The 23,517-nt window shown below is 47.1% G+C and overlaps 1 protein-coding gene across 5 annotated transcripts in view; it reads left to right on the forward strand.

Moving 5' to 3' along the window:
• The window catches only part of uggt2 (UDP-glucose glycoprotein glucosyltransferase 2), a 625,263-nt gene that overhangs the window by 531,073 nt on the left and 70,673 nt on the right, over nt 1–23,517 (forward strand). For all 5 annotated transcript variants that reach the window (XM_038817830.1, XM_038817832.1, XM_038817829.1 and 2 more), the window contains 2 exons: nt 2,521–2,679; nt 12,191–12,276. In XM_038817830.1, coding sequence (XP_038673758.1) covers nt 2,521–2,679; nt 12,191–12,276 — 245 coding nt within the window. The remainder of the gene's footprint in view (nt 1–2,520; nt 2,680–12,190; nt 12,277–23,517) is intronic.

Below are 23,517 nucleotides of genomic sequence, written 5' to 3' on the forward strand. Positions count from 1 at the left end.
AACGCTGTTGGGTGCTCGGTCTTTTTCTGTCTGCATTTATTGAGTCCTTCTACAGAATCTCTCTTATTGTAGCCAATCGCATCTCGGATCGCTGCATGCATTTCTTGGAGGGTACCTCCTCCTACAGTTTGTGGGTCGGGAAGGGCTGCCATTATTGAGGGTTCGAGGCTCAAAACTGTGAGCTTAACTTGCTCTTTTTCGTCCAGGCCTGTCGCCTCTTGCTTAACTTTCGCAAAATAGTGGTGCGGGTCCAATGTGGGTTGGAATGGTTCGATTTTGTCACACGTGTCCCTTAATTGGGTGACGGATAATGAGGTGGTGTACAGAAAATCGGGGTCTCCGTTTGTTGTGGCTTTGCGCTGTGTGATGACAGGGTTCATGGGATTGTGCACTACCTGTGCAGTCGGTGGTGGGGGTGCTTTCCTTTTCTGGGTTATCTTGAGTACTTACTCCATGCACATTGCGATGGGCAGTTTCATTTAACTCCTGCCAATCGGGGCCATTTTCCTGATCTAGTTGGTGTCCAAATGTATCTTGAAAACCATTTTGTACTGAGAGCAGGGATTGCACATCTGCAATGTGCTTTCGGCATTTGGCGTGGTCTACCAAACTCTGCCTTTGTTCCATGGTGGAACTGTGCAGTGCTCATAGGGCTGCTTTTAAATCCTGACATTGCTTCTTTAATTGTTCAACTTGAAGTTCTGTTTCTTCTCTTACCAACACATTGCATGTCTTGGTAGGCCTTATCGTACTGGGACTGAAAGCTGCTTATGTGAGCGAGACAAGATTGGTGTGCCCATTTGTCATCAGCCATCTCCTTGTCCTTCGCTGCTAGCTGCTCTCTGAGTTGCTCATTAACTTTCTCGCACTCGCTGACGTCTCTCTCACTACTCTTCTCTTTCTCTTCAAGCTGTCTGCGGAGCGTCTTCACGACCTCCTCTGTGCCTCGCAATTGTGCCAAGCATCGGCTTACGAACTTTTCCTAAACTCTTCTTATGAATCTCGGTCAGGTTATCCCACCAAGTCTGTCCTATACTTCCGGGACCTGTTTCCTCATTTGCGCAAAACCCGTTCCAAAGGGGCCATCCTTTCCCTTTTAGATACTTCCGAATCTCCTCTTCCCATATGGGACACTGTTCTGCTCTATTGGTTGCTGCGACCTTGAATTCCTGGGGGTGCATTGCCTTCATTGCCATCCCTACTGTAATCTTTGGGTTTCTACTGTAAATTTGGAACGGGGGGGAATAAAGCGGTGATGCAAACACGGGTACGACTTAAGCTATTTTCCGGTCTACAAAACTCCCGACAGTTTACGCAACAAAATCTATCGAGGTTACCTTATATCCCTTGTTAGTACACATGCAAATTACACACTTCCGAATCTTGGAGGTGACATCGATACTGGTCGTACGCTTGTGGTTTTTACTTTTTCCAATTGGGTTTCTAATTCAAAGTTGGGTTCCCTTGGAGTGACAAAGACACTTCTAGGTCGAGTCCCGGCGGTGTCCCCAGTAATGTTGCTCTCTTTTAATTGCTATAAATATGGCGATTAAAAAGGTCGCCTTTCTCAATCTTAATTATGAATATGCTTTCAGAGTCGCCAGGTATCTCTTGGTGCTGCCACAAGGTTCAACCGAATAGCGATCAAAGAGCCAATGCACCAGTTAGTTAGTTCAAAGTCAATGATACTTTATTTACACACAGTATGATTTACTTATGCACAATAACACTACAGGCTAAACTACGTCTATCACTAACACCTATACTTAACTTCGGGTGCCCACTTAAGTCAGAGGAACAGTGACCGTTGTTCGGATCTGAGGCTGTTGGGTTCGAAGAGGTAACAGGAGTACAGCTAAGGTCGTCCGTCTGGTAGCGAGCGTTGAACTTGAACTTACTTGCAGGTGGTGCAGGTTGAGGGGTCTCTCCAGTTGAGAGCCGATTCCAAGAGAGAGAACACATGGCGGGAACACATGGTCCCAATTAATTAGGCAGCTTCTCAATCACCGCCATCAATCTAAGCCAATAAAGGGGCGGGTGCCTTGATGGCAGGGCGTGTCCTAAGTGTTCGTTAGCTTTGCTTTGTTTGTATCTTCTTGCTGAGGTAGTGGCTCCAGAATGTCTGGGATGGTATCGGCTACCCTTTGTTCATCGGAGATGGGCCATCAATGTGTAAATCGGTCAAGAGTTTCGGTTCTGTCTGCAGTCTGTCTTCTAAATACCACATTCAGGCTCTGTGCCTGCTTGTTACTTTGCATTGTCCATTTTTCCCTGTATGCTCTGCGAGTGTCCATTTTATATGCTGGAAGTGGCCATCCCAGATGGCTATACATGTTTCTATGTAAAATCGGAGCTGTTAGATGGGCTGCCTTTTATTTGCAGTGCCTGATATTCCATTCATTATAATGGAACTGACTATCAGGAGCTCCATATAAAGGGCACACAATCCATTTTGCTCATCGCCCAAGCTGAATTTCTACCCTCTATATTTAATTGTATTTGTTTTGACTTCCCTACTAGGTTGAAGGAATTGTTTCAGCAGAATATGAGCTGGAGTACCTACTACTTGAAGGACACTGCCTAGATGTAACTGTCGGCCAACCACCCAAAGAATTACAGTTCACCCTGGGCATGAAGCATCATCCTGTTATGATGGACACTATTGTGATGGCCAACCTGGTAAGTGGGGGAATTTTCAGTTTTTTCTGTAGTAACAGAATCATAGAATTCCTGCAGTGCAGAAGGAGGCCATTCAGCCATCAAGTCTGCACTGACCCTCGGATTACTACATTTTATTGTATTTTCTGGAGAACACCCGCTTGAGAAAACTCGAGACACTGTTAGAAGCAGTTTTGTCATGACAGAGCTAGATATCGAACACAGTGGATGAGCTTTGGACTTGAATCACTTATGATGAGCGAGGTTCCAGGTGCTGTGCTATATAATCTGAATTCATCAAATACTTTTACAGCAGCTGCACAAAGTTCTCTGTCTCTGGTAGAGGGAGAGTAGAGTATGAAGTTATTCATTTTGGTCAGAAGAACATGGAGAGACAAAAGGTACAATTCTAAAAGGGGTAGATACGTGCATAATTCATTGAAGCTGGCAGGACAGGTTGAGAGTGTGGTTAACAAAGCATACACTATCCCAAGCTTTGTAAATCGGGTCAGAAAGCAGAAAAGGAAGCAAGTTACTTTGAACTTGTATAAAACACGAGTTCGGCCTCTACTGAAGAATTGCGGCCTTTTCGGTCCATCACACTTCAGGAAGAATACAAAGGCATTAGAAAGGCTATTGAAAAAAAAATTATGAAAATGGTTCCAGCCGTGAGGAACTACAATTACATGTTTGAAGACTGGAGAAGTTGGAACGGTTTTCATTGGAGCAGAGAAAGTTGAGAGGAGATTTGATAGAGCTGTTCAAAATCATGAGGGGTATCGGGAGAAATCTGTCCCCATTGGTGAAAGGATCAAGAACAAGAGAGCACAGATTAAAGATAATTGGCAAATGAAGCAATGGTGACAGGCAGCATGGTAGCATGGTGGTTAGCATAAATACTTCACAGCTCCAGGGTCCCAGGTTCGATTCCCGGCTGGGTCACTGTCTGTGTGGAGTCTGCACGTCCTCCCCGTGTGTGCGTGGGTTTCCTCCGGGTGCTCCGGTTTCCTCCCACAGTCCAAAGATGTGCAGGTTAGGTGGATTGGCCATACTAAATTGCCCGTAGTGTCCTAAAAAGTAAGGTTAAGGGGGGGTTGTTGGGTTACGGGTATAGGGTGGATACGTGGGTTTGAGTAGGGTGATCATTGCTCGGCACAACATCGAGGGCCGAAGGGCCTGTTCTGTGCTGTACTGTTCTATGTTCTATGAAAGTAAGTGGTAAGGATCTAGAATGCACTGCCTGAGAGTGTGGTGGAGGCAGGTTCAATCGTCGCTTCCATTGAGTCATAGAGGTCTGCAGCACATTGTGTCTGCGCCAGTCAAAAACAGCGACCTAAGTATCCTTATCCCATTTTCCAGCACTTGGCCCATTGTAATGACTTAGACCAAGCCTTTGAGATTGGCCAATTAGAATACGAGGTCCCTGATTAGTGGCCCAATCAGGGAACCCATTTCTCTGCATATAACAGAGAGTGTCAGAGTCTCTGCACTCCCAGTATAGACAGCAAGCTGAATGCACCTGGTTGGTCGGCTGTTGGTTTTGTAAATAAAAGGCATTCTGGTGAAGGGACCTCTGCCTCCGTGGACTTATTACAGTGGCGACGAGGAAAATGGAATGCTCAGAAGGAACCTGCTCATTAGCAGCCGCCACATATTGAGGGTAAGCCGCTGACAGGCAAAATGCCTTTATTTGGGACGTTGGACTCTTTTGACCCTGCAGTGGAAGGCTGGGCCCAATATGTAGAGCGGATGAAGTACTTTTTTAGAGCAAATGATATAGTTCTGGATGAAAAGCAACGGGTCATTCTGCTGACTGCACGTGGGCCAGCAGCTTTTGCCATTATGGATGCAGTTGGTGTGCGGAATAAATAATTTAACAATACAAAACGTCTGTTAGCAGAGGACTAATTGGATTGCAAACAAGTATTGCAGCAGGCTTTGGCCTTAGAAAAAGCAGAGCACATGAGTTACAGGGTACTCCGATGGAGGGAGATGTGCACACCAGTGAAACTGAGTTAAGAGATTACCGCTGGGGATAGGCAACTGCATAGCCACCCTCAGGAAGGACTTGGATACTAAGGAACCCAGGCCTATTTGCAGAACCGCTCCCAAGCGAGGGAAAATTAGGACCAGACAGTCGGCAGCCCCTGCAGCCTTTCGCCCGGTAAGATATTGCAGTTGTTGCCAGAGAGGAGAAATAGAAGCCCTGAACCAACATTTTGGAGAAGGACATGTAGGCCGGGGTACAGGGGAATGCACACCCTAGAAGTCCCACCTACCGCCGACGAGGAATAACTAAATTGTGTAACGATGGTTAAATAAAAACCCATTAAATTAACCATTAGGCTGATTGGACGTCCCACATTAATGGAAGTCATATCAGTGATAAGGGAAACAATATTTAATATAATTTGCACTGGACTCCAACCCTTATCCCTAACCCGGACCTTGGCAAAACTGAGGACATACACAAGGAAATCACTGAGTATGTAGGGCTTATGTGGCTTATGGAGAGCAACTGGTCAGGCTGCCTTTCCTGGCCGTGGAAGGTGAGGGACTGAGCTTATTTGAACAAAACTGGCTAAAAGAGATCCGGATGGATTGGGTAAACCTTTCCCAAGTGCCAAGCAGCAGGTCTGCTCTACTGCCCTCTGCTGGATGCTTGCCTTCACTTGAACACAGAGGGTGTCTTGCTCAGGGACACGTTCTGGATGCAGTGACAGCATTGCACTAATGCAAATTCTCCCCGCAACAGCCATTCAGCAGCTCCATTCTACTGCCCTCTGCTGGATGTTTGCCTTCTCTGGGGCTGGTTTAGCACACTGGGCTAAATTGCTAGCTTTTAAAGCAGACCAAGGCAGGCAAGCAGCATGGTTCAATTCCCATACCAGCCTCCCAAAACAGGCACTGGAATGTGGCAACTAGGGGCTTTTCACAGTAACTTCATTTGAAGCCTACTCATGACAATAAGCTATTTTAATTCATTTAGGGGCAGCAGGGTAGCATGGTGGTTAGCATAAATGCTTCACAGCTCCAGGGTCCCAGGTTCGATTCCCGGCTGGGTCACTGTCTGTGTGGAGTCTGCACATCCTCCCCCTGTGTGCGTGGGTTTCCTCCGGGTGCTCCGGTTTCCTCCCACAGTCCAAAGATGTGCGGGTTAGGTGGATTGGCCATGCTAAATTGCCCGTAGTGTCCTAATTAAAGTAAGGTTAAGGGGGGGGTTGTTGGGTTACGGGTATAGGGTGGATACGTGGGTTTGAGTAGGGTGATCATGGCTCGGCACAACATTGAGGGCCGAAGGGCCTGTTCTGTGCTGTACTGTTCTATGTTCTATTTCTTGAACACGGAGAGTATCTTTCTCAGGGACACATTCTGGATGCAGTGACCGCAGTGCACTCATGCAAATTTTCCCCGCAACAACCAATCAGCAGAAATTTTCCACACAACAGCTAATCAATAGTACTGCTCTCTGCTGGATGTTTGTCTTCTCTTGAAAACGGAGGGTGTCTTGCTCAGGTACACATTCTGTATCCAGTGACCAGAATGCAATGATGCAAATTTTCCCCGCAGCAGCCAATCGGCAGCTCTAAGTCGGTGGCGAAGGTTAAAGCACATCTGCTAAGATGGGGCAGTCCCCCACTATCCCGAGGGGACTGAGTGAAATTGGTTAAGAATATCTTGCTGACATTTTTATTTGAGTGTTACCGGTGTTCCTGCCCATGGTATTTTTCAGAGAGATCGACCGGCTTGTGACCGGGTTTATTTGGACGGGAAAGGGCCCGAAGATCAGGAGGTGCTCCACAGGGAGAGACAGCAGGGTGCTTTGTCTTGCTAGACTTTCAATATTACTGTTCGGTGGCCAATGCTGAAAAAGCGCTAGAGTCGTGCGGGAATTGGAGGAGCTGTAGGTCTGGGTGGAAGCAGAGTCTGTGAAGGGGGCGAGCCTGAGGACGTCATTAACGATCCGCTCCTAGTGGTGCCGAGGTGTCATGTGAGAGTGCCTTTAAGAAATGGATGTTTCAGCAATGTACCTTTAAGAAGTGCAGTGATGTCAGAGTGTGGGTGGAGCTGGGTTTTTAGCTCAGCCATTTTGCAGTGCTTTTGGTTTCAGTTTTGAGGAAAAGAGCTTGGGTATGACTGTTTGCAGTGAGCTGGATCTGCTGTGATCTCTGCCATGAAAGACTATCTCTGAATCATTTGGGTGATTTAAACTCATAATAGTAATATCTTTAACCTGATGTGTTCCTGTTTAAAGGTGTTTAGTCTCCTGGATATTTAAAGGAACAATTGAAGGATTATTTAGTGTTGTATTATTTTCGGGGTTATTTAGAACAGTACAGCACAGAACAGGCCCTTCGGCCCTCGATGTTGTGCCGAGCAATGATCACCCTACTCAAACTGGTTATCTTTGAAGTAAGGGGTGTTAAGTGATCCAATGTTTATTTAAAAAGTTAAGTTGAGTTCATGGAATAAACATTGTTTGTGTTTAAAAACCTACGTGTCCATAATTGTAATACCACACCTGGAGAACAAGCTGTGTGCTTCAAAAGCAACAATACATTAAAGGGGGAGGTTGGTTGAACTCCATGATACATTTCGGGGTTCTGAAAACGCCTCTCCCATAACACGAAGAAACACTCAACTAACCCGGTGGTAGTAGCAAGGTTAAAAATTTGGAGGCAACTCCGTCAACACTTCAATTTGAAGGCTGCCTCGAGGCGAGCTCCCATCTGTGAAAACCAATTATTCGAGCCTATGTCAGATGTGAAATTTAGGGAGTGGAAGGAAAAGGGGTTGGAGAAGGTGGGAGATTTATTTTTAGAGGGTCAGTTCACTAGCCTGGGGGAACTGAAGGAGAAATATGGGCTTATGGATGCTGATGGGTTCAGGTATCTCCAGGTGCATAGTTGAGTGAGCACAGCATTCCCAGTGAAGCAACCTTTTACCTTGCACAAGCGGATTTTATCCTACTCAGGGTCGGAGGTGGCCAGTACGTCAGGCATATACCAGCGAATAGTGGTAGGGGAGACATGCTTGGTTGAGGATGTGAAGGCAAGGTGGGCAGAGGAGCTGGGGCCAATCCTGGAAGAGGACGTTTGGAGCGAGACACTGAGGGGGGTGATTGCAATCTCGTCTTGTGCGAGGCAGAGGCAGATAGTGGTTTTTTTAGAAAATATTTTATTGAAGCATTTGTAATTTTCACAGTTTAAGACATTCACATCTCTTAAACAACTACACGGGCCGACACACGTAAAATAAGAAAAAGAAAGCAACCTACACAACACCCCCTACTCCCCCTGCTCTATTCCCTAGCTACCTATAAACTATATTCTCTGTCCCGTTGTAACGTTGCCATGCCTCCTGTGTTCCTTCCCCCCCCCCCCCCCCCTTACTGCTGACATTCAGTTCTCCTTGAATCTGTCTATGAACGGCTGCCATCTCACAGCGAACCCTTGAATTGATCATCTCAAAGTGAATTTAATTTTCTCCAGACTGAGAAACCCTGCAACATCGCTGACCCACACTCTTGACTTTGGGGGCTCCGAGACCCTCCATCCCAGCAAAATCCTCCGGGCCACCAGGGAAGAGAAGACCAGAACATCGGCCTCCCTTCCCCCCCCTCCCCCCCTTGGCCCCTGGATCCTCCGATACCCCAAATATTGCCAATTCTGGACTCGGAGTACCCTACCTTCCAGGACCTCTGACATAACGTTCGCAAATCCCGGCCAGAATCCCCTCAATTTCGGACATGCCCAAAACATATGTACATGGTTTGCCGGGCTATCGCCACACCGCCCACAGCTGTCCTCCACCTCCTCAAAGAACCTGCTCATCCGGGCTGCCGTCATGTGGAGCCTGTGGACCACCTTGAACTGGATCAAGCTAACTCTGGCACACAATGAAGATTAATTGACTCTTAAGGGCTTTTTCCCACAGCTCGAATTCTATCTCCCCACCCAGCTCCCCTTCCCACTTCCTCTTCACCTCCCTGATAGGGGTCCCTTCCCAGTCCATCAACTCCTTTTACATCTCTGAGACCCTCCCCTCTCCAACCTCTGTTTTTGACATCACCTTACCTTGTAAAAATCCTGTACCTGGAGGTACCAAAACCCATTCCAGCTCAGCAACTGAAACTCCTTCTCTAATGCCTCCAAGGTAGGGAAACTCTCCTGAATGAATAGGTCCCCAAATCTCTCAATCCCTGCCCGCCGCCATCCCCTATAACCCCCATCCAGTCCCCCGGGGCAAACCGGTGATTGTTATAAATTGGTGACCACACAGATGCCCTCTCTAATCTCATGTGTTGCCTCCATTGCCCCCAAACCCTAAGAGCTGCCACCACCAAGGGGCTTGTACAGTACCGAGCAGGCGAAAACGGCAGGGGCGCCATCAGTAAGGCCTCCAAACTCATCCCCTTACAGGGTGCCGTTTCCACTCGCTCCCACACCAACCCCTCCCCCACTATCCACTCCCTGACCATCGATATGTTGGTCGCCCAGTAATAATTAATAAAGCTCTGGAGGGCCAAGCCCCCCACTCCGTGACCCCGTTCCAGGAGTACCTTCTTTACTCTCGGAATTTTACCCGCCCACACAAAACCCGATATCGCCGCGTTCATTTTCCTGAAAAAAGCCTTTGGGATAAAAATCGAAAGACATTGAAAAAAGCACAGTCTCGGAAGGACCATCACCTTCACCGTCTGGATCCTCCCCGCCAGCGTCAGCGGGAGCATGTCCCATCTGCGAAAATCCCTTTTCACTTGATCCACCGCTTTGCCTAGTTTTAACTTATAAATCTGCCCCCAAACCTTAGCCATATGAATCCCCAGATATCTAAAACTCCTCTGAACGGCAACTCCCTCAGACTCCTTTCCTGCCCCCGTGCCTGGATCACAAACATCTCACTCTTTCCCATATTTAACTTGCAACCTGAAAATTGTCCAAATTCTCCAATATCTCCATGATTTCGGCCATCCCCCAACCGGGTCTGTGACACCCCCCCCACCCCCCCCCCCCCCCCCCCCCCCCCCAATATCCCCCCTGCCAAGCATTTTATGATCTAAGGGCCATTGCCAAGGGCTTTATGGCCAGGGCAAACAATAATGGGGAGAGCGGACATCCTGTCTTGTCCCCCTGCAGAGACTAAAATACGCTGACTGGGTTCGGTTGGTTCTTACATTTGCCACCGGGACCTGATATAAACGCTGGACCCAATTCACAAATTCCTGCCCAAACCTGCCTAAAATATCCCATAGGTACTTCCGCTCCACCCGGTTGAAAGCCTTGTCCGCATCCATGGCTACTGCCACATCAACATTGAGTCCATCCGCTGGCATCATTATAACATTAAAAAGCCGTCTAATATTGGACGTCAGGTGCCTGCCCTTCACAAATCCAGTCTGATCCTCACCTATTACCTCCGGGAAGCAATCCTCTATTCGAGTGGCCAAGATATTTGCCAACCATTTAGCATCAGCGTTCAGCAGGAAGTTGACCTGTACGATCCACAGTTCTCCGGGTCCTTATCTCGCTTCAGGATGAGAGACATTGATGCGTTGGGGGGAGTACTCCCAGCTCCCGAGACTCGTTAAAAGCCTTAACCAGGAGCCGCCCCAGTAACCCACTGGGTAATTCCACTGGGAATCCATCAGGTCCCGGGGCCTTACTCGATTGCATCGCCCCCAACCCATCTATCACCTCTCCGAGACAAATTGGGCCCCCCCCAAGTCTTCCACCAGTTCCTCATCTACCTTCGGGGACTCCAGCCTCTAGAATTGATTCATACCCTCCTCCCCAGCTGGGGGTTCCGACTCATATAACCAACTATAAAATTCAAGATGTGGAGATGCCGGCATTGGACTGGGGTGAGCACAGTAAGAAGTCTTACAACACCAGGTTAAAGTCCAACAGGTTTGTTTCAAACACGAGCTTTCGGAGCATGGCTCCTTCTTCAGGTGAATGGAAAGGCTTGTTCCAGAAATGTTTATATAGACACAGTCAGAGATGCCCCGGAATGCGAGCACCTGCAGGCAATCAAATCATCAAAGATGCAGAGAGAGAGGTAACTCCAGGTTAAAGAGGTGTGAATTGTCCCAAGCCAGTTCAGTCGGTAGGCCTCTGCAAGTCCAGGCTTGTTGGTGGGGGCCGAATGTAATGCGACATGAATCCCAGATCCCGGTTGAGTCCGCATTCATGCGTGCGGAACTTAGCTATAAGTTTTTGCTCAGCAATTTTGCGTTGTCGCGTCTCCTGAAGGCCTCCTTGTAGAATGCTGACCCGGAGATCAGAGGCTGAATGTCCTTGACTGCTGAAGTGTTCCCCAACTGGAAGGGAACAGTCCTGCCTGTTGATAGTCGCACGATGCCCGACGACGACGGCGTCAACGAATAAACGGGCATCGTGCGACTATCAACAGGCAGGACTGTTCCCTTCCAGTTGGGGAACACTTCAGCAGTCAAGGACATTCAGCCTCGGATCTCCGGGTCAGCATTCTACAAGGAGGCCTTCAGGAGACGCGACAACGCAAAATTGCTGAGCAAAAACTTATAGCTAAGTTCCGCACGCATGAATGCGGACTCAACTGGGATCTGGGATTCATGTCGCATTACATTCGGCCCCCACCAACAAGCCTGGACTTGCAGAGGCCTACCGACTGAACTGGCTTGGGACAATTCACACCTCTTTAACCTGGAGTTACCTCTCTCTCTGCATCTTTGATGATTTGATTGCCTGCAGGTGCTCGCATTCCGGGGCATCTCTGACTGTGTCTATATAAACATTTCTGGAACAAGCCTTTCCATTCACCTGAAGAAGGAGCCGTGCTCCGAAAGCTCGTGTTTGAAACAAACCTGTTGGACTTTAACCTGGTGTTGTAAGACTTCTTACTATAAAATTCAAGGAATACGTCATTAACCTTCCCTCTCATATCCTTTATTTTCCCTGTTTCTCTCTCCGCCTCCTGCTTCCTCAGCTGATGTGCCAGCATCCTGCTAGCTTTCTCCACATATTCATATATTGCTCCTTTTGCCCTCCTCAGCTGTCCCTCCGCCTTACCTGTAGAAAGGAGCCTAAATCCATTTGGAGTCTCTGACGCTCCCTCAGGAGCTTTCAGGTTTCTCCTACCAATCTGTCCAGCTCCGCCCGCTCAGTTTTCTACCTATGGGCTTGAATCAAAATTAATTCCCCTCTGACAACCGCCTTCAATGCCTCCCAAACCAGTCCCGCCGCAGTCTCTCCCGCATTGTTTTTTATGTACCCCCGGATAGCCTCCCCCACTCGCTCACATATATAATCGTCCGCTAGCAGCCCTGCATCTAATCTCCACTGTGGACGCTGAGAATTTCTCGTGCTTGCCTGTAGGTCTACCCAATGTGGCGGGTGGTCTGACACCACAATTGCTGAGTACTCAGTGTCCTCCACCCCCGCTAACAGTGTTTTATCCAATACAAAGAAATCTATCCTGGAGTATAAAAATTGTTAAAAATTATAGTAAAAATATTTCGAAAAACAAACATTGATTTTTACTTTTTAAGGGTTACTTCCAGCTAAAAGCAAATCCAGGAGCTTGGTTGCTTCGATTGCGTAAAGGAAGATCTAGCGATAGCTACCATATATTGACGTAAGTAGACCCATAGAGAATGCATATTGGATAATGCTATGTTTTCTTCCAAGTCATTTTTATATTAAAAACTGCAGAAGTCCCAGCATTGATGTGGATGCTGGATTCTGAAACCAAAGAGAAAATGCTGGAAAATCTCAGCAGGTCTGGCAGCATCTGTAGGGAGAGAAAAGAGCTAATGAAATGAAATGAAAATCGCTTATTGTCACGAGTAGGATTCAATAAAGTTACTGTGAAAAGCCCCTAGTCGCCACTTTCCGGCACCTGTTCGGGGAGGCTGGTACGGGAATTGAACCGTGCTGCTGGCCTGCCTTGGTCTGCTTTAAAAGCCAGCGATTTAGCCCAGTGTGCTAAACCAGCCCCTTTCGTTTCCAGATGATCTTTGTCAAAGGCAAATGCATATTATCTGATTTACTTCAAGTTGGTGAAGTTTTATTTGTACTTGCACACAAATTATGTTTTATGTTAACAGATATAATATATGTTGGGCTGTTTTTTATATTTTTGTGTTGGTGAATGTTGATGAATTTGTTAAATGTTGAATTTGTTGAATGGTTGATGAATTTGTGGAATGGATCTGAGGGTGTCCTAAGGAAGTAGTTATCTATTGTCCACAAAATGTATGAGTATCTTGCTTCATTAGTGTGAGACAATTAGTCTGTATTCTAGTTATCTGCCGTTCTGTCACAATTCCTCCCACAAAACTCTTCATGATTTTGAACACTGCTGTATATCTCCACTTTAATTTCTCTGCTGGGAGTACATTTTGAACACCTCTTTATATCTCCACTACACTTTCTCTGCCAAGAATACATTCTTGGCTTTTCTCCACATATCTGAAGTGGAGTCATTCTAGTAAATCTATCCGAAGCCCAGACATCCCTCTTAGAGCATGGTGTTCAGAATTGGCCACAGTATTCCAGCTGCTAAATAACACCTGCTAAATAATCCTAATTGAGCTAAGAATTACACTGAAAACCAATTTAAGATTTTCAGTTCGGCTTGCAGTGCGACTCACAAATGCATGCCACATATATTCACACACAGGGCTTTGTTCTTTTACAGACAGAAGAAAGGTCCACATTTGTGCCCTTTTTCAACTAAATAAACACAGGCGGCGTGATTCTCTAGAAAGATATCTGAGTGCTGTAGAGAGCGGGAATTGCCACGAGCTTCCCGGCACTCGGCCCAGCAAGGCCGGCAACGCTATTTAATGTTAATTGGTCCACTTAACGAGGTCTCACGGGCTTCTCGTCATAAGAACAAAGAATAATACAGCACAGAAACAGGCCCTTCATTTCTCTCTGCCAAATTCGAGAAGCAGAAGTTGATGAGTCAGAGGATTTGGCAAGAGTGGCAGAGCCGATTTGGGCTGCCCTGAAGAGAGTGGAACAGTGATTGGAGGCACAGAATGCGATGCTCCAGAAGGTGGCTCGTCATGACGATCAGATTGCCTCCTTCGAGGCAGAAATGCTAATGATGACGGAAGGGCAGAAGAAATTGAAGAAGGTCGATGACGTGGAAAATCATTCAGGTGGCAAACCATGAAGAATGTGGTGCTGCCGGAAGGTATTGAGGGCACTAATGCCGTGAATATGTGGCAAGAATGTTCAAAAAGCTGGTGGGGTAGGGGTCTTTGACCGCTCTCCAGAGCTCAATCGAGCCCCTCAATCATTGAGGAGGTGGCCGAGAGCTGAGGAGTTGCCACAAGTAACCATCGTACGGCTCCATTGGTACTTGGACAAGGAAAGGATCCTGAGGTGGGCAAAGGGCACTCAGAAATGTACCAGGGAAGGGTCTGCACCTACCCGGACTTGGACACAGAGCTGGCCAAGAGAAGGGCCAATTTTAACAAGGCCAAGGCTGCTCTCATCAGGGGCAAGGTGCAGTTTGGGATGATTTAACCTGGCTGGTTTGTGGGTCACTCATGGGGGAAAGGACTTCAACTTCAACACATCAGAGGAGGTGAGTGGCTTTTTAAGAGAACGTGGACAGAGAGATTTTGAGAACTTGGGTTTTTTGGGTGGATTCATCTGCAAGACCAATCAACATATCAAATCAGTAGTTCCTGCTGGCGCATCAACTCCGCAGGCGAGATGCGGCTAGGGAAATTGGTGGAGTGATGGATAAGGGTGGGAATGTGGTGCAGAAGGGGGCAGAGGTGAACGGGGTCTTTAGGTTCTTGTTCCTTTTTCAGTGTTTGCCCATCTTTATCCCTGGGGCCTTTTTTAGGAGGGTGACTAGCAGCATCATGAGCTTTGTTTGGGCGCATGGGACCCCGAGGGTGAAGAGGGTCTTCTTGGAGTGGGGTAGAGATGGTGGGAGGCTGGCGCTACCCAATCTCTCGGGGTATTATTGGGCGGCCAATGTGTCGATGGTACGCAAGTGGGTGATGGAGGGGGAGGGGGAGCATGGAAAAGGTTGGAGATGGCGTCCTGTGGAGGCACAAGCCTGGGGGCCCTGGTAACGGTGCCATTGCCGCTCCTTCCTACGAGGTATACCACGAATCCGGTGGTGGCGGCTGCCCTCAAGATTTGGGGGCAGTGGAGGCAACATAGGGGGGTAGTGGGGGTCTCCGCTAAGGGGGAACCATCGGTTCGTCCCGGGGAACATTGATGGGGGGTTCCAGGGTTGGCACAGAGCGGGCATCAGACAGCTGAGGGACCTGTTCATTAATGGGAGGTTTGCGAGCCTGGGAGAGTTGGAGGAGAAATTTGAGCTCCCCTCGGAACAGATTCAGGTACCTGCAGGTAAAAGTGTTTGCTAGGCGGCAGGTGGAGGGATTCCCTTTGCTTGCCGCGAGGGGGGTGAGTGACAGCGTGCTTTCGGGGTTCTGGGTCGGGGATGGGAAGATATCTGATATCTACAAGGTAATGCAGGAGGTGGAGGAGGCGTCAGTAGAGGAGCTAAAGGCTAAGTGGAAGGGGGAACCGGGGGAACAGATCGAGGATGGGACATCGGCGGGTGCCCTGGAGAGAGTTAACTCTTCCTCCTCATGTGCGCGGCTTAGCCTCATCCAATTCAAGGTGCTGCACCGGGCCCACATGTCCGGGTCGAGGATGAGTAGGTTCTTTGGGGGCGAAGACAGGTGTGTCAGGTTTTCGGGGAGTCCAGCGAACCATGCCCATATGTTCTGGGCATGCCCGGCACTGGAGGAGTTCTGGAAGGGGGTAGCTAGGACGGTGTCAAGGGTGATAGGATCCAGGGTCAAGCCAGGCTGGGGACTCGCGATTTTTGGGGTTGGGGTGGAGCCGGGAGTGCAGGAGGCGAGAGAGGCCGGTGTTTTGGCCTTTGCGTCCCTAGTAGCCCGGCGGAGGATCTTGCTACAGTGGAAGGATGCGAGACCCCCAAGCGTGGAGACCTGGATCAATGACATGGCGGGTTTTATTAAGCTGGAGAAGGTCAAATTCGCCCTGAGAGGATCGGTACAAGGGTTCTTTAGGCGGTGGCAACCTTTCCTCGACTTTCTGGCTCAGCGATAGGGAACTGGGTCAGCAGCAGCAGCAACCCGGGAGGGAGGGGAGGAAAAAGGCGGGGGAGGGTCGACTATGTTTATTTAATTTTAATTTTTTTAAGTTCTCTTGTTGTTTACTGGGTTTGGGAGGGTGGGGGGGGTGCGATATATGCGTTGCTACGGTCTTGGGGATGTTATGCTTATTATGTTGTTTTATTGTTGCTGATTATTGTTTGTTGTTATATTTTCTGTAAAAAATTTCAATAAAAATTATTTTTAAAAAAATCAGTAGTTCCACCAAACCAACCAACCAAGTTCCATTTTAAAATTGCTTGCTTTTCTTCAAGTATACAACCACCAAAACACATTCCCAATTACTGGAGTTCTATTGTTATTTTCATTTTATTGTTATTGACTAACACACAATTCACGAGTGTGATGGAAGTTGTCTGGATGAGTGCAATTTTAACAACATTCAAGAACACAATCCAAGACAGCCTACTTGATTATTACGGCACCAGATGCATTGCCCCTTTGACAACACCTTCCAAACCCACCCTCTAACACCAGGACAGGGGCAGCAGATGCATGGGAAGACCATCACCTGCGAGTTCCAGTCTAATCAGCACATGATCCTGACTCAGGACTATAGCGTCAATCATTCACTACTTCAGGATCAGAATCCTGGAACTTTCTTAACAGTATTATTAGTGTTGCAACACTAATGGACTGCAGTAGTTGAAGAAGGCAGTTCACCACCACCTTGCAAGGGCAATGTTGAATGGGTAATAAATGATGGCCTTGCCAACAAGCAGGGATTTTTAAAAAGTGTAATATTAGGAGCTGTGATCAAATCTGTGGTAAAAGATGCAATTTTTTTAAAAGATTTTCAAAATGGAGAAGTAAAACGGGGCTCAGAGAAACATTCTAGATCCTGGCCTATGTAGCCAAAGGCATGACCAAATGTGGGTAAGAAATAAGAGTATAGAGAAGCGAATAGTCTCAGATACAAAGACATTGGAGAGCCAGAAGCCAATGTGGGCCCGCAAGGCCAGGTGTTGCTCTGTTTACTTGCTATAAATATGGCGGTCAATATGGTCGCCTTTCTTAATCCTAATTATGTGAACTTTCAGAGTCGCCAGGTATCTCACGATACCGCCACAAGGTTCAAACCGAATACCGATCAAAAAGCCAATATACCAGTTAGTTAGTTCAAAGTCAATACTATTTATTTACACAGACAGTAAGATCTACTCATGCACAACAGTACTACAAGCTAAACTATGTCTAACGCTAACGCCTATACTTAACTTTGGGTGCCCACTTAGTCAGGAACAATTGCCGTTGTTCGGATCTGAGGCTGTTGAGTTCGAAGAGATACAGGAGAACAGCTAAAGTCGTCCGTCTGGTAGCGAGCGTTGACCTTGAACTTACTTGCTGGTGATGCTGGTGGATGGGTCTCTCCGCTTGAGAGGCAAATCCAAGAGAGCAAATCTCTCGTGGGGGTTCCCTCTTATACTTGGAGGAGCTTCGCACGCTTTAGGCGGGCCTTAAACTTGGTCCTAATTAATTGGGCAGCTTCTTGATCATTGTCATCAATCTAAACCAATAAAGGGGTGGGTGCCTTGATGGCTGGGCATGTCTTAGGTGGCCGTTGGCCTTGCTTTGTTTGTGTCTTTCGGTTGGGTACTGTCTGCGACCATATCAACAAAAGTGTTAGTCCTTTGTTCCTCGGATATGGGCCATTAATATGCTAATCGACCCAGAGTTTTGATTCCATCTGGTAACTGCTTCCCAAATATACATTCAGGCTCTGTGCCTGCTTGTTGTTTAGTATTGTCCACATTTCCCTGTATTCTCTGTGAGCGTCCATTTTGTATTCTGAAAGTGACCATCCCAGATGGCTACAGAGGGAGAATGTGTGAATGAAGCTTGATGTAGAATAAGTTATGGGCAGCAGAGTTGAAGTTTATGGAAGTTGGAGGATGAAGCAGGTGAGCCATTAGAGCTTTAGAGTACTTGGAGGGGAGAGAGCTGCCTGGTGGTGATTTAACCTGAGGAGCACAACACCTCAGGCGAGGGGCATGGTTGAGCACCTCAGCCAGTACAAGAATTGGGCCCATGCTGTTGGCCTTGCTCTGCATCGCAAGCTAGCTGTCCAGCCAACTGAGCTAAACCAACCCTCATCAGAACTCAGCTTTTCACAGCGTGCATTTCATGCTGGCTGGCCGTTAATTGGCTATCCAGCATGAATTTGTGTTCCGGGTCAACTGCAGCTAGGAGCACATTTTCGTGCCTGCTTTCGGGATCGCTGAGTGCGTGCTACTAACACGCAAAAAATTCAGACCCCTGCGGGATGCACCTATACCACAGCACTGCCTCTGTTCAAGAAGGAAGTTCACCATCATCTTTGTCATGATAGGCAAACATGCAACCAATGAACACTCAGAATAGGTCACAACCAATGGGCAGTCAGGACACTCAGTGGTGGCATCACCACAAGGGGGCATGGCATAAACACTATAAAAGGGATGAGGCACTCACACCCTGCCTCTTTCCACAGACAGACATCTAGAGAGTTAAACAGGGTTGATCAGCAGCATCACACCCCAGCATGTGGCTTAGAGCAAGCTGATACAGTTAGACTGAGTTACTACAGTTAGATTAGCAGAGAGTCGAACTCATTTGAGAACTGTGTTAATAGTTCAATAAACAAGTTGAACTAATTTCAGAGTCTGGAGCATCCTTTAGTTAAGACTGCATCAAGCAGCAGCCTGTGTCATCCGAAGCTTCTCAAGGGCAATTAAGAATGGGAAATTAAGGTTTGAAATTTCAATTTGAACCTTTACTGTTCAGCATTTTTAACAGTTAATTTTCCCTGCATGCAAAGGATGGCACAGTGGTTAGCACAGTTGCCTCACGGCGCCAAGAAAGCGGGTTCAATTCCGACTCCGGATCACTGTTCATGTGGAGTCTTCTCATTCTCCCCGTGTCTGCGTGGGTCTCACCCGCACAACCCAAAGAATGTGCAGGTTAGGTGGATTGGCCACGCTAAATTGCCTCTTAATTGGGGAAAAAGGAATTGGGTACTCTATATTTATTTATTTTTAAATCCCTACATGCTGGCTCATTGCTGAAAATATGCAAACATGCACCAACCATAGGAATTTTATCCTGATATGTACTGTACAGCCAGAGGCGGACGTACAAGTCTGCACAAATCAGCTGGTGATCTCAAAGCTCATCGTTATCAATGAAATTAATGAATTGTTTGTCTTCATCTGCAATATGATTTATGTCTATGTCCTCCTGGTAGAATTCACTTAATTTCTTACTGCTTACTGTTTTAGCATTCTCACCCAAACTTTTGTCAAAAAGCATGCAAAATAAATCAACAGTTTTCTTCAGAAATTGACTTTTAATCTGCACTTGCAGCATTATTGTGTCATAATAACATTGACAGTTTCAACGATAATCTTCTCTTTCCCTTTTAAATTTATTCCATGATCTCTAGTTTCATCGAAAAATCAAAAAAATTTCCTCTGTCTTGTATGCTTCTCAAGTATCATTTTGCAGTGAAGTAAATGGTTCCATCAAAGAGTTAAAAACAGCAATTCTGCACTTATCAAACTTCTCTGCTAAGGATTTTGCTTCAGCTTTCCCGTGGTTTTTCTGAATTTGATGCAGCTATGTCTTCCTTTATATCAAAGTTCAGTTTCAAGCCAAAACAGTGTCTGCACAAGCGGATCACCTGGTGTCACAAAGTCTATTGACCATAAAAAGGTTTACTTGTGCTCCTCGCGTGATTGCAACATATTCTACTGATGCGTGGAAATAGAAAAAAAGGCATACAAGTTTTGAACAAAGTCAAAAAATGTATGGCTGACTCATATTGCACTGCATTGCAGATTAAATTCAAGGAGTGACTGGAACATGGGATGAATAATGCACAGGGACTTGCATTTTCAGTCTTGCTTGTAGACCTAGCTATTTTGCTGCCATATTTGGGGCATTATCGAAGATCGGCCCATGACAATTTCTGATGTCCAAAACAAAATTTGCAGTGATTTCCAAAACCATTATCTCCAGACATTCAGAAATGTGAAATTGTAGACGGACAAAACAGAGAAATCACTTTACAACTTCGCCATCGCTGTTCACGTATCTTAAAACCAATGTCAATTAGTCCACGTGATACACATCTGGTGTTGAATCAACTATTATGAAAGAGTATTTGGCATCTTTGACTTCATTAGTGAAGGCGGCATGGTAGCACAGTTGATGTTTCACAGCTCCAGGGTCCCAGGTTCGATTCCCAGCTTGGGTCACTATTTACGCGGAATCTGCACATTCTCCCCATGTCTGCGTGGGTTTCCTCTGCGTGCTCCGGTTTCCTCCCACAGTCCAAAGATGTGCAGGTTAGGTGGATTGGCCATGCTAAATTTTCCTTAGTGTCCAGAAAGGTCAGGTGGGGTTAAAGGGACAGAGTACAGGTGTGGGTTTAAGTAGAATGCTCTTTCCAAGGCCGGTGCAGACACGATAGGACGAATGGCCTCCTTCTGCACTGTAAATGTTATGATTCTATGAATTGGTTTCTGAGCTGCTCAGCCATTATAGTGATTAACTCATTGTGAGGTCTGTGTGTTAAAAAGTCTTCCCTGAACCATAATATTGATTAATTTTCAAATGGTTTTTGAGAAGCCCATCAAATTCACTGAGATCTTCAAGGCAGGCTAAAAAACATTACCTCTCAAGGTGACAACAGTGACTCATCATGTCCTCTTAGAGCTAGTCCCAAGGAGGACAACGGTTTGACTGCAGTAAAAAAACACCTCAGCACATTTCTCCAATAAGAACACCTTTTCAAACTGAGCTGATAATGCAAAACCAATTCCTCCAGATAATTCATATCTCTTGAGCGAATGGACACCAAACTTTAATATGAGCGTTGGAATTTTCATGATCAGCAAGACCTCTTCCAATATTTCTCCAGTTACATTACCCATTGATGAATGGTTGTTTCCTTTTACTAGGGTCTGGGAATAATTTACTAACATAACAGTAGACTTTCCAAAAAAATTAACCAATTTCTAGTTTCAGTCATCCCATTTCTCTTCACCATCAGAAAATGTGACTTATGAAGACTTCTAACCTGCTTTTGGCTTCAAACCTCAAACTCTTACCTCAAATTTTCAATGTTACCTATATTTTCTGGTTTATTTAGTGTGCAATATTCCAGCATATTCAGTGGAACAGATTTTGGCCATAAGGCAATGTCTTCCGGTTTCTTCCCTCACTTCAACAGAAGGATCAGAAGTCTTGTGTAGTTCCATTCCCATTTTGGAGTCCACGTCTTCAAATCCATAGAATCCCGACAGTGCCGAAGGAGGCCATTTGGCCCATTGAGTCTGCACCACTCATCTGAAAGAACACGAAAGAGAAAATGCTGGAAAATCTCAGCATGTCTGGCAGCACCTGTAGCTGAGCTTTACAAAGAGCCATCTGGACGTTGGCTCTTTTCTCTCCCTAGAGATGCTGCCAGACCTGCTGAGATTTTCCAGCATTTTCTCTTTGGTTTCAGATTCCAGCATCCGCAAAAATTTGCTTTTATCCATCTGAAAGAATACCCTACTTAGGCCCACTTCTCCATCCTATCCCCATATCCCTACCTAACATGCACATCTTTGGACTGTCGGAGGAAACCGAGAACCCGAAGGAAACCCATAAAGGCACGGGGAGAACATGCAAACTCCACACAGTCACCCAATGTCGGAATTGAAACCATGTACCGGGCGCTATGAGGCAGCAATGCTAACCACTGTGCCACCGTGCCGCCCTTTCCAGCCGATTCCACCATTCAACTTTTTCAGGTGATGTGGTATCTCTGGAAATCGCCACGTCAGTCATTAGATAATTCACCCATACTTTTGGTGGATGAGGATGAATGTGAAGTTTGTGGACTGCTCAAAACTTAGAACTTTCTAAAGTAAAATGACAAACCATCTTTTTGCCTCGCTTTGTCCTTTTGCCTGGCCTTCAATTTTCTCAGCTTTTGACTGCCAGATAATGGTGTCGCTTCATAATGACTGATCTATCTTGATTTTAACAAATGAATTCTTTGAAAAAGCAAGGCTTTTTCCCTCCTCAGCCCTGGGTTTCAAATAACTCCTGCTCACCTTGACAACCTCGCCTAATGCTAGCTCAGGCTGCCTGGCTGCGGAATGGCATCACTTTCGGTTGCCCAGCCTTCCTCAACCCTGGCCTGGGGTCGTCGCCCCTTGTGCTGCTGCCCTCAACCGTGATGATGTTGGCTCACCTCACTGCTGGCTCAGGCTGCCTGCTTAGCAATCTGATCTTGCCTCGACCCCGGTTGCGCAGCCCACTTCATCCCCTCACCTGGGGGTCAAGTCATCTTGCTGCTCTCTTTGACAACCACCGGCACCTGCTTGGCCCTCATACCTCACCTTGAGCTCTGTTCAACAATGACTTAGGGAGTTGTGCTGGCTCACTGGCTGCCTGGCTATCCGATCACCCCAGACCCCTGCCGTGAGTTAGAATTTTCCACACCTTTTTGATATTGTTAAGTTGCCCACCCTTCTCAGCCCTGGCCTGAGAGTCGACAGTCCTTGCTGCTCCACTTGATGACTGCCAGCCAGCGCCTCAAAAGCAGGCTCAACGACTTTGCTCTTTGCTCAAGTTGCCTGCCTGGCTATGTGGCCTCCTCAGTCTATGGTCAGAGACCTGACAGCTGTTTTTTAAATATTTTTCAGAGGTCCTCATTCCTCTTCTCTCTCTCTCCAAGTCACCTCCACCTCTCAACAATCTTGGACAGTGATTTTCTGCTCTATGGGGTCTTGACCAATTAGAGCCCAATGTTGCTCTGCATTGCCTGATGAGCCTATCAATAAATTAAAGCTATCAGGCTCTGATTGGTTCCCCCAAAGCCACCGGCCAGCATGGAGTTCCCCCCCCCTTCGGTTGCAGCCCTGCGCCTAAGCAAGACGCGTTTCATTTTAAGTCTACCTCTGTCTGTAGCTAATAATGAGGACTCTGCCCACTCAGTGGCCATGTAGTTCAGTAGCATTCAGAAATGTGCCATAAAATAATTATTGAAAAAAAATAAAGAGTTTTTGAGGTTGCAGGTTTGAGAGAATGTATCTGTAAAACAATAAACAGTTTGTGGAATAAAACAGAGAGTGCGAGAAATGCTCAGCAGGCCTGGCAGCATCTGTGGAGAGGGAAACAGTTAACATCATGGGCTGGATTCTCCGCAGCCCCGCGGCATAATCGTGGCCCACACGGAGCGGGGAATCCACTTTTACACCGTAATCGGGCCGGCGACGGTTCGGCGATTCTCCAGGCCTCAAAAATCGGCGTGACCACAGAGTACGCCGCGCCGCCCTGGGGCCATTGCCAGAGGCCCTCCCAGCAATCCTCTGCACCCCACCACCCGAGTTCCGGACAACATGGAACTAACCATCTTTTGCCAGTCAGGATGCTGGCGTGGCGGCTGCGAACTCGGTCCATGTCTGCCCTGGTCGGGTGCGGGTGAATCAGAGACTGGAGTGGGCCTATAAAGGTGGCCGGTGATTAACTGTTTGAGCCTCGGGCACATGGCCAATTGGCCGGTCTCTTTCTTCGGTCTAGTTCACTGGTCCGAGTCTGCCATGGAGCACGGCACGGGCGCTGGAAGCCGCCGTCGTGCGCATGCGCGGACTCCCAAACGGAGGTGCGGGGCACCGTATCCGTAGCTAAAGCTGCGAGATTCACACCGGATTCCAGCTAGC

The sequence above is a fragment of the Scyliorhinus canicula genome, chromosome 14 (genome assembly GCF_902713615.1).
Source record: "Scyliorhinus canicula chromosome 14, sScyCan1.1, whole genome shotgun sequence".
In the NCBI taxonomy this organism is placed as follows: domain Eukaryota; kingdom Metazoa; phylum Chordata; class Chondrichthyes; order Carcharhiniformes; family Scyliorhinidae; genus Scyliorhinus; species Scyliorhinus canicula.